The sequence below is a fragment of the Cucurbita pepo genome, unplaced genomic scaffold (assembly GCF_002806865.2).
Source record: "Cucurbita pepo subsp. pepo cultivar mu-cu-16 unplaced genomic scaffold, ASM280686v2 Cp4.1_scaffold000150, whole genome shotgun sequence".
Classification (NCBI taxonomy): domain Eukaryota; kingdom Viridiplantae; phylum Streptophyta; class Magnoliopsida; order Cucurbitales; family Cucurbitaceae; genus Cucurbita; species Cucurbita pepo.
The window spans coordinates 44,313-54,971 of NW_019646441.1; the positions used below are offsets into that span (position 1 = coordinate 44,313).

A 10,659-nucleotide genomic window follows, 5' to 3' on the forward strand; every position below is an offset into this window, starting at 1 on the left:
ACTCAAATGTAGAAATATCTTATTTCTAAAGAGAGATGAAGCTTGAAACTGGCATTAAAGGCTTAGAGGTGTACACTCTTTCATCCCTCACAGGAAGAGAGAGAGAGAGAGAGTGAGAGAGAAGCTGCTTAGGTATCACGGAAAACCTTCAAAACGCGAGTAAAATTCAAGGAAAAACAAGGAACTATAACCATTTGATAAATTTCACACCCCATTAAAGAACAATAATAATATATATTGTTGCTGCTCTTAATTCTACCATTTCCATTTTCGTTAATTTGGTCTCTCTCCCTCAGCCTTGAAAGTTAATAGAGATGCATCAACTAACCTCATGGTAACACTTTCAGGGAGGCTGAGTTTATTGGCTTCTGAAACACTCTCATTGCAGGCATACCATCGCCATCTTGATTTCCCACCCGCCATGACCGATCCTTCTTTCTCTGCGGCTTCTTGTGGTGTTTATGAGATTCCTTGGGCTTCCTTTCGGTGACGCTTGGCTTTGCAAGTCCATTTGCTATGTCAAACGAATCGAGATACTCGGTCACATGTTCAAGACCAGAGGCATTTTCATTGTCCACATCTGAGGAGTCCTCAATATCATCCGAGTCTGAATCGTGTGTATCGGAAAGCCTGGTAGTTGCAGCATCTTCATCTTGAATATCATCCTCACTTGACATTCCTGGGGGATATTCATAGTGAGGAATCTTCCCATCAACGTAATCCTTCAAAATTTGGCGGGAAGCTCTGGTTTCGTCGGGCAGTCCACTAGAGGCAACATAACCACGGGAGAAACAATAAGCTTTCAGAAGTTCTGATGCTAGTGGTGCCCGAGACTGTGGCTCATATGGCTTCGGTTTTGGCAGATTAATTTTGTACACACCCTCAATCACATGCCTTGGGACTCGATTGGCGACAACCTGGATGGCCTCTCTATGCTCTGTCATTCGATCAATAGGCAATACTCCGTACGCAATCATCTCGTATCTTGAGCTTGAAAATGAAGGAAAAACTAAACCAGGGCAGTCACATAGTGTAAGCTTCTCAGAAATAATCAATGTTTGGAAGTGCTTTGTTTTCCCGGGAGTAGAGGTGACTCCAGCTCGCTTTTGGCCTACTAGGGCATTAATTGTTGAGCTCTTTCCCACATTTGGATACCCAACAAATCCCACCATGACGCTATTCGATGATCTTTGGTTTGTATTTCCACCGGAAGAATGATTATCTGACTGGCTTGTAGAGCTACTGCTTGATGTTGTCCTCTTCTCGGCAATCTGTTCTGCCTCATACTGTAAACGAGCCAGAAGCTCGTCCCGACCATATATTTGTGTATCATGATCATCCAAACCGTCCTGAGGTTCATCTGTGTTCCACCGGCTGCTAAGCTTCTTCCCCTCTAGAGTAGCAGAAGCAGCTTTAGCAGACCAAAACAAATATAATATCTCATTCTGATTGAAAAATTCAGCCCATTTCTTCCTGTTCATAAGTATCGACATGGAATTTTTGTTGATTAAAAGATAGCACATAAACATAGACTAACATTTAAATAATAAATAACAATCACTAACCTGAGAGAGTAAGGTAGCAGATCTGCCTTGTTCACAAGAAGCATGGTCCTCTTGTGCTCATCAACCTCTTTTGCGTATGCCTGCAGAAACAACAAAATCAGGCCAAAAGGAAAAACTAAGAAGAGTGGACGTGAAGACACAAAGGAGAATGTCGAAAACTACGACAGGTTTTAGAATCACAAAGACAACAATTTTTATGTCAGCATTAAGACATACCAGTTGCAATTTTCATTCAAACATTCAATAGTAGCAGAGTTCAGTAAAACAGATTTTTTTAACATAACATGCCAAACAAATGATGGTAAGTAAAGCAATACAAAATGTTAAGAAGTAAATTCTAAACCAAGTAAATGATTCGATTGTCTAATAAAGGCAGAACATTTAAGCTCAAATATACCACTGAAAACAAAAAAATGGTCATTAGTATCATATCACTGACAAAAAAAAGTACAAAGTATTGAATATCTTTTTATTTCATTGCTTTTTCAGAACTTCAAAAAAATTACATATGATCATAACACCAAGTGTAGAACTTGTTTTGGAGTATTTAAATGTACTGCACGAGTAACACAGGGTTAACATATCAAAAAAAAAAAAAATTACATATGATCATAACACCAAGTGTATAACTTGTTTTGGAGTAATTAAATGTATGGCACGAGTAACACAGGGTTAACATATCAAATGGGGCACACATATTTCAGACATTCAAATTTAGTCAGAGAAAATAACAGGAAAAGGAACCACAGTAGTGCGTGCAAGATAACTAAATTATCATCACAAAGTTATATAATAAAAATAAAAAAAAGTTCAGCAAAAACAATGTATTAGCTAGATGGCAACTCATTCTTTCTTCCTTTTCTAGTATAAACCCAAGTCCACATAAATGAGATAGAACATTCTCAACTCAATCAGAACAGAAAAACAGAAAAACAGAAAAATTATGGTAGAAAAGACAATAAAGAAAATAATTCACCTCAAGGTCAGGGCAACGGTAGAATAAAGGGTCTCGAGCATCAACAACCATCACAAGCTGAAAAGGAACAAGAAATGAAAAAACATTATGATGGAGGATGAACTTAACATGATTGTAAATACAAATTAACAGAGGGAAAATAAGACAATTACTAAACCGGGAGATTTGAGAACTGGCTGGTTATACATATAATAGCTAACTTTTATTCACTTCCTAGTTTCCACGCTATAAAACATGGGAAATAAAAGTGCACTTAATAAAACAGGTAACAACAATAGCAATTAATAAGTTTCATAGTATTACGGATAAAATAAGTGAACACATTCCAACATTTATAAAATAATGTAATACTATTGCTTCTTTTCCATATAATAATGTAATACTAAGATTTCAAGCACGATTATCAATAAGCATACTTGTGCGATAATAATTTAGAATGAAAATTCATGTACTGGTAGTGGAACTCAAGGTAGTATTGCAAGTTCAAACTAAGAAACTTTCAAATGATAAACTTTACACTCGTACATTGAATTGTTACTCTAATCTTACACAGCATATGATACTCAAGGCAGGGAAAAGGATTAGCCATCCTCAAAAGGAAAAAGAAAACACAAAATTATCAAAAAGAATTCATACTAGATAAAGACGAAACAAAATCTATAGATTTAACATATCTACTCAAGAAATGAGAAAATTACTGGACTCAAATGAGAGAGAAAATACATGGCACAGTTGAAGATTTAAGGGGAAAAAACACTCCTATAGAGAGCCTAACCACCAAAGGCATCCGCCCAAACTCTTGCAGACACCCAAATGATAAAATTTAAATCGATCTAACCCTCTGTACAATTTATTATGGCTAAACATATGATATGCCTTCATTTTGTGTGAGGGAACAATAATGTTAACAGAAATTATGTTGAAGAACCATGCTTAGTGTTGGGATGTCAATTACTTCACAGTCATCATCAGAAGGATAAACTTTATAACACGGTCATCATCAAAAAGATAAACTTGACCTTACCAAATCACATCGTTCAACAACCCGCCAAAGCTGTCTCCAAATATCTAGGTTCTTCTCAAATGGTGTAAGAACAAGATTCTCATTCTCCTCTAGCCTAAAATAAACATAATCACAAATGAAAGCTAACTATAAGTAAGCATACTTGGGAATGATTTACATATACGAGTTCAATGAGCCAAGATTGTACAAATCAAACAAAAACAGGGAGATTAAATTGGAGCAAACCTTGCAAGGCTCCGACGCCATATTAAGAAAGACTGTCGTTCATTATCGTCAAGCTCCTCTGCAGACATCCTAGCATTCCATGGGGGCCTACAACAAGAAAGAGATTTACGTGTTGTGCAACAAAATTTCCAAAGCAAAACTTGCATAAACATGGTAAGGAAAAGAAGACAAACCTACGTGGAACTCGTAGACTGCTAGCGTGCAAAGCCTCCTCCATCTTCTGCTGCTCTCTCCTTTCCTCGGGCGTAACTCCAGTCGTGCTCGAACTTCCATCACTAATCACGGCCAAAACAGAAGCCAATAAGAAAATCCATTAGTAGAACTTCATGCATAATCAACACCTTCCAATCCATCTATCCATCCATGACCTCCGTCCAACACAAAAAAACTACTTCCACTTTCTATGCTTAAAACACAACTTAAGCTCGTGAATCCACAGTTTTGAAGCAAATACTGTGAGAAACAAGAAAATCCATAACCTAGAAAGTACATAACATACATCTTAATGAGAACGTTCGGAACAGGGTGATCAGCGGAGAAGAGGCGCTCGGCCTCGTCGGCTTGTTGGATAACGGCTTCGATATCGCTAACCTCCGTGACGGACTCCAAAACCTTTTTATGCTGGGATCTGTAGGTTCGGCCTTTCTCCTTAGACTGCTGGATCATCTGGTTGTGTTGCTTCACCAGAGCCCGTCCCAGCCCCGTCTTATCGTTCTTCCCCATCGCCGAATCTCAACGCACAGCCTAATACCACTCTTCAGTACCGATCAGATGCCCTAGAATTACCAGAACTTAATAGAGAACTCACCGACTTCAGAGAAACGGAGGCCGAAAATTCAAGCTTCTTGCGGCGGCTTTGAATATATGGCTTAGGTATTGAACACGATGATGAAATTATCAGACAAGAGAAAATTAAATAAATAAATAAAAACCATATATATATATATATATATATATATCACAAATTTTTATGATTAATTTTTTTATTAAAAATAATAATATAACATAATATTATATTTTGAAAAAAAAAACCTTATCTATACTATATATTAAAAATAAAACATAAAACTTTTGTGCAAAAATAATTTAACAGAATTTCAATTTTTTTTTTCAAAAAAAAGAAGATTTCATTATTTGTTATTTGAATTAGAAAAATTGTTATTTTGTTTTTTTAAAATTGTTATGTCATGTGATCGGGACTCGATAGACTTGTGTTATAAAATTTGGAGGCTTAATTCTTCGATTTTAAAATATAAGAACTCAACATACACTATCTTTAAAAACAACCGACCCAAAAGGTAATTTATCAACTTTCTTTTGCGTTTAGTCAATCAATTAGTTGAGCGCTCGATTTGTCAGATTACTTTGGTCTACTTGTAGTTTTGTCTCAAACTTTCCTCTATATTAATATTATAGTCTTTCTAAAAGTTATTTTCCTTCGTATCTCTGTCATTTTTAAAAATTATTTGTGAGTGTCAGGTCCAGCTCGTGCACACCTCCGGTCTAGTGGGACAATGTCGTAAGCTTACAACATTTGATTGTTGAGCTAACTAGTAAGAGGTTAAGGTAGGTGGCCACCATGACTCGAGCTCCTTGCCTCGAAACCCTTTATTGTTTACATGACATTCCTTGGCCTAAATTATCGTTCGGTCGTGCTCTCAACGCGTCCACGACCTCAAGAATAACCCGACAATAGATTAAGGGCTTTGCTAACAATAAGAAAGACTAGTAATGAAATGGGAACAAGTTTTAAGGCTAATACATCAACTGTTAAACCTTCAAAGATAGATGAGAAAATGATTCAAACAATTCACAAATGCAATCATGTGGGCGTTTCATACTTGTTCATAGAGGACACTACTAAATGTGTTGAATATAAATACAAGAATTCGACGACAAACATGTCGATATCGAGATTGAAGAAGAAGAAGAAGAACAAGTCCATGAACTGAACGTGACGAGGGAGAGTACTCGACAAGTATTATAATCGAAAAGATATGATTAACCCGAAAGGAGAGAATAGCTCTGAATTTGTAGATAATTTTGGAACAAAAGCAGCATATCAGTTGAAACCATCCATCAAGCTTACTATCTTACTAAACAGCAAAGAAAAAAGGTTCTGATGAAAGAACATCATTCAAGATTGCAAAATTTTCATAGAATTTCTAGATTTCTATAGACTAATATTCCTGTTAAGAACTCAACCTGCCAATAATTCCCATGTCAGACAGATCATGAAGATTCAAAAGGATAAAATTAAATGAATGGAAAAGAGTATACAACAATGGTCGCTGCCACAACCGTGATTAATCCATCCACTTGGAAAGTTCACGCAAACTTAAGGACAGTAATCACGTGAGATCCCACGTTAATTGGAGAGAGGAACGAGTGTGGACGCTGGGCCCTGAAGAGAGTGGATTATGAGATCCCACAATTGGAGAAGAGAATGAGTGTCAACGAGGACATTGGGCCCCAAAAGAGAGTGGGTGGATTGTGAGATCTCACATCGGTTGGAGAGGGGAACAAAGAATTCTTTATAAAGGTGTGGAAACCTCTCCCTAGCAGATGCTCCTCAGGGGAAAGCCCAAAGAGGACAATATCGGCTAGCGGTGGGTTTGGGCTTGCTTGGGCTGTTACAAATCATGCATTCTCCATAGACCATAACATCTATTCAACTTGGTGATTCAGCTTAGAATTGGCATAAGATAATACATGTAGTTGAACATATCAAGAAGAAGATAAAAAGGCATTAGCTAAGCAAATCAGCTCATCAAATTTATCCCAAGACCATCACAAGCTAGTGATAACATTTCATGTCCAAGATTTAGAATCTAAATCCAACACTACTCTTGCATTCCTCGGGGGATCCCATGGCCGCCTCATGTTCTACAAGTTGTACAAGTAGGTAACGCAGCCAAGTTGCAAAAGAGGTAGGGAAAGCGAGAGTCGTGGTTTCTAAATTTTGGACACGCGGCACTCCAAAGTCTTCGCCCGTTAGCCCCAATATTATCAGAGGATAGTTTCAGATTAAGAGCCTTAACCTATATTCAAGACGTAGTTTGTTTGTCTCAAACTACAAGTTTCAAGCTTGTTAATCCTGCTTACTATACACAAATCATGTTTATATGAACTCAAGTCTATGGAACACAAGGATTAAGAAGAATAATGGAGAACTAAGCGCAGGTTTCAGACAAGAAAAGAGGCAGAAAATGAAGAGCATAGAGCATAGAGCATAGAGCATAGAATCATGAACAGCCTTCCTTTCCATTTTTCGATATCTTGGAACTTCCTCACATGATATTACATATGTACAAAAAGGAAACCATGAAAAGACAGGAGAAGGATTCTATTTGTTTCAGTTCTTCCAGCAGATCAAAATGCAAGGAATAAAAAGTGGAAGAAATTCAAAATAAAATACAGCTTTGGACAAGTGTACCTTGCATTCTGCTTCACTCGTATCTCTTTCTTTTCCCAACTATTCTTTTCCCCTTGAAAATGCAAAAGTTTTGTCGGTTGCTTTGTCTGGACTGCCTCTTCTTCTGCAGTCTGGATGATTGTGGGCTCGCAGGCTGTGGGCACTTTGGCGCCTCTTCATTACCATATTCCCACACAAAACTTTTTCTTTTTCTTCTTCATTACCAAGAAGTAACGCTACAGCACTGGCCTGACATCTTTTTTCTTGTCTCTAACCTGTAATAATTAAGGCACCAGGACATCAGATGCGCTCACTAGCTAGCCAAAAGAGTACAAATCTACTGTAAATTGGACTTGTGGATTGTTCTTATTTCTATGTTTACTCTCCTTAAGAAGAAGGCAAGTTTTTGAATTGAATTACATGAATCAAGATTGCTAAGAACAAATTGTTCATGTTCTTCACGTCTCTAAGTGCAACAAAAATGAAGTCCATTCAAAACTTCAAGTTTCAGACTAGACTAGAAGTTGTCTGTTTCAAGTTTAATGGCGGTCAATTTAGAAACACCATCAAAATTTTCCAATGATTCATGTGGGTCTCTCTATTCTTACAACCACAACAGTAAAATAGACAAAGAACAGATGAAATCTTCATTCTTCTCAAACTAATTCTTAAATCAAAGGGGAAAAAAGGCAAAACAAGTAAACAGACAACTTCTTAGCGCATCCAACTTACCAGAGAGAGGTCTCAATCCCGGAAAATCACAGATTTGGCAATACCCATCAGCGGTTTCAAGCAATCCGGAGTAAATTTCCGGGCAAACAAGTAAGAATCGGAATAGTTGGATTTCCTGAGCTGGTGAATAAGCTTAGGAGAAACCTCTGAACTTCGATAAGTATATGGATGGCCATTAGCAGTCCCAGTCCAATTAACACGAGTAAGAGTGTATTGGGTACAGCCATTCAGATCCATCATCGAAAGAAGAGTTGGAAAATAGTGTTCTTCAGGATAACAATCATCAGAAGTTTTGCAAGGAATCTTAAATTTCCTCCACAACATCCGATCATTAACAACCAGCAACGCGTGCTTTCTAGTCAAAACGAAGAACTGGGATCCAACACGAAACTTCTCAAAGGGAACCTCAGGCATCATGGTGAGGCGACCCCTCGCATTATACCTCTGCCAAAGATGCCGTTCTTTCGACACAATCTCAATAAAACTCTTGAATCGAATTCTCACACCGAGATGGGTCAGCTCGGATTTAGAGGAAGTCGAATCAAAAGTGGTCGAAGAAAACAGAGAGTTATAAACATAAGAAAAGGAATGAAGAGGGATACAATACTGAGACAAGAGAGCGAAATACGCATTGGCCGGATCATCAATAATGGCCGTCGCAATGAGGCGGCGCATGGCAGAGATAAGCGTGGGAGACCCACGATAAGTCCGCTTGGAAACAATAAAACGACCCAAAAAAGGGCCGGCAGGACGCGTAATGTTAACAGAGGGATCAGCATGAACATAAAGATTGTAGAGATCTGAGTTATTGGGGAAGAATCGAATCCAAAGAGGAGCAAAATGGAGGTCAGAATTAGTGAGAAAGAGGAACGCAATCTTCAATTTGGGGTTAGTGGAAGAGAGACGCGAGAAGGCAGATGGGTTATTGGGATTAGATCCGGCGGCGGCGCGATTGAAGAGGAAGAGATCGTCGTGTTCGTCAGGGGAGGCGATTGGGATTGATTGAGGGGTTGAAGGGATGAATCTCGGAGCGAGAAGGAAGAGGATTGGGAGAGAAAGGAGGAGGGAGAAGGAGAGAACGAATGGGGTTGAGAACATGGAGGGAAGTGGGAGAGGAATTACGAGTCTGAAGGCGGCGGGAAAATGGGAAGAAGTGGATGAAAATCTGGGAGTTCCAGAATGGGAAAAATGGTGATGAGGGTCTGGAATTGTGGCTGAAGGAAGATGAAATGGCGGAGAATTAGGGTTTCTGGGAGAGCTTAGATTCATCAAACTCAGCTCCTCTCACCTCTCTCTCTCTCTCTTCACACACAACACCACCAGAGACAGAGAAAAGCTTCAGAGAATTGCGATGGCGGAGACGAAGACTGAGCTTCAATGCAGCTGCCCGAAGACAAAATGGGCAGCCTTTCGCCGGATTTTTTTTTATTATTTATTATTACTAATAATAAACAGTACGGTCAGTTGCCATTTATGTAAAATTACTGTTAAATTAATAAAAATATTTAGTTTTTTTTTTACTCCTACTATTATATTTAAAAAATATTCATTAAATTTTAAGTATAATATTAATATAAACTAATTTTTAAAAGTGTTCTAAATAAAAAATATATATATAAGTAAATATTAATATTATTTTTAAAAGTTTATGTGTTTTTTATTAATTTAAACTATATAAATTTAAAATTTTAAAATTAATATACATTTGGTCTTATTTTATATTTTATAAGTAATAAATTGAAAATTTAAAATTAATTGATGTGATTTAAGAAATTTAAAAATTTTAATAATTAAAACTTGAAATTTAGAAACTTGTTCATTAAATTAATTTAATAAATTTCTTTTAATATTTATATTAATATGTTTGGTGCTTGTCTTGTTCCTAAATTTTATTTAGTTAAATTAAATGCTTCCATCGTTTTTAATAAATAAATGCATTCCATGTGTAATTATGACTTCTAAAAATAGAATAAAAGTTGGTAATTTTATTTTAGCATTAATTGCACGTTTTCTATCCATTTGCACATTATTTTATTTTTTTTTTTATTTTTTTTTTATGTTATATGATCCACCGTTCTCAACAGCATCACGTCATTTATTTGTATCAACTTTTGGATAAACGTCACTTGAAGGTCAATATTGTCTTGTTTATCTGTCTGCTGCGTGTGGGAGTCGCAACTTATTGTCACCCTTGACGACTTTCTAAGGGCACCATCGTCGTGAATTGTGGCATTATGACTTCTAAAACCAGAAAGAAGCTTAGTTGCACGTTTTAAGTAGAGTTTCTCGTTGCTTTATTCTATGTCAATTTCAAGCGTTTTGTGTGTATGTGTTAGATGATGCAATGTTCTATAAGTCGAATCTTGCATTTATTTGTGTTGACCCTTACGTGGTTGAATAAGCGCCACCTGAACGTAACTATTACCTTGTTTATCTGTCTACACGTGTGGGAGTCATAACTTATTGTTGTCCTCACTGACTTTCTAAGAGGCACCATCGTCCATTGTGATTCTACTCTGCTTAATTAGAACTAGTTTAGTAGATAATCGTTTTAAAGGTTATCCATTTTTTAAGAAGTACCAACTCTCACGGTCCTACATTTTTTGCCGTGCGGCGTCGTGATCTTGACACGCTCACGACTAGCCTTGAGGGGAATTAAGCCCCATATATATTTTTCGCCCCGGCTTTGTGGCTTCGTTGGACCTTAGGCGAGATTTGTCTT

General features: G+C 37.2%; 2 protein-coding genes across 2 annotated transcripts; both read right to left on the reverse strand.

Moving 5' to 3' along the window:
* Positions 1 to 133: 133 nt before the first annotated feature.
* Positions 134 to 4,700, reverse strand: LOC111784057 (GTPase LSG1-2). The gene is made up of 8 exons (XM_023664882.1): positions 4,599 to 4,700; positions 4,290 to 4,534; positions 3,964 to 4,065; positions 3,791 to 3,877; positions 3,566 to 3,659; positions 2,542 to 2,598; positions 1,566 to 1,645; positions 134 to 1,473 (listed from the first exon to the last, which is right to left on the reverse strand). Exons 2-8 carry the CDS (start codon positions 4,511 to 4,513, stop codon positions 330 to 332), a joined length of 1,788 nt encoding a protein of 595 aa, XP_023520650.1. The 5' UTR covers positions 4,514 to 4,534; positions 4,599 to 4,700; the 3' UTR covers positions 134 to 329.
* A 2,323-nt stretch (positions 4,701 to 7,023) lies between these two features.
* Positions 7,024 to 9,356, reverse strand: LOC111784059. Its single transcript, XM_023664884.1, has 2 exons — positions 7,938 to 9,356; positions 7,024 to 7,480 (listed from the first exon to the last, which is right to left on the reverse strand). Exon 1 carries the CDS (start codon positions 9,204 to 9,206, stop codon positions 7,950 to 7,952), a length of 1,257 nt encoding a protein of 418 aa, XP_023520652.1. The 5' UTR covers positions 9,207 to 9,356; the 3' UTR covers positions 7,024 to 7,480; positions 7,938 to 7,949.
* Between the last annotated feature and the right edge of the window lie 1,303 nt (positions 9,357 to 10,659).

Coding starts and splice junctions, on each gene's coding strand:
- LOC111784057 (XM_023664882.1), bottom strand. CDS start 4,513: ATGGGGAAGAACGATAAGACGGGGCTGGGACGGGCTCTGGTGAAGCAA. Junction 4,066..4,289: donor CCGAACGTTCTCATTAAGAT/GTATGTTATGTA, acceptor GGCCGTGATTAG/TGATGGAAGTTCGAGCACGA. Junction 1,474..1,565: donor CTGCTACCTTACTCTCTCAG/GTTAGTGATTGT, acceptor ACTTATGAACAG/GAAGAAATGGGCTGAATTTT.
- LOC111784059 (XM_023664884.1), bottom strand. CDS start 9,206: ATGAATCTAAGCTCTCCCAGAAACCCTAATTCTCCGCCATTTCATCTT.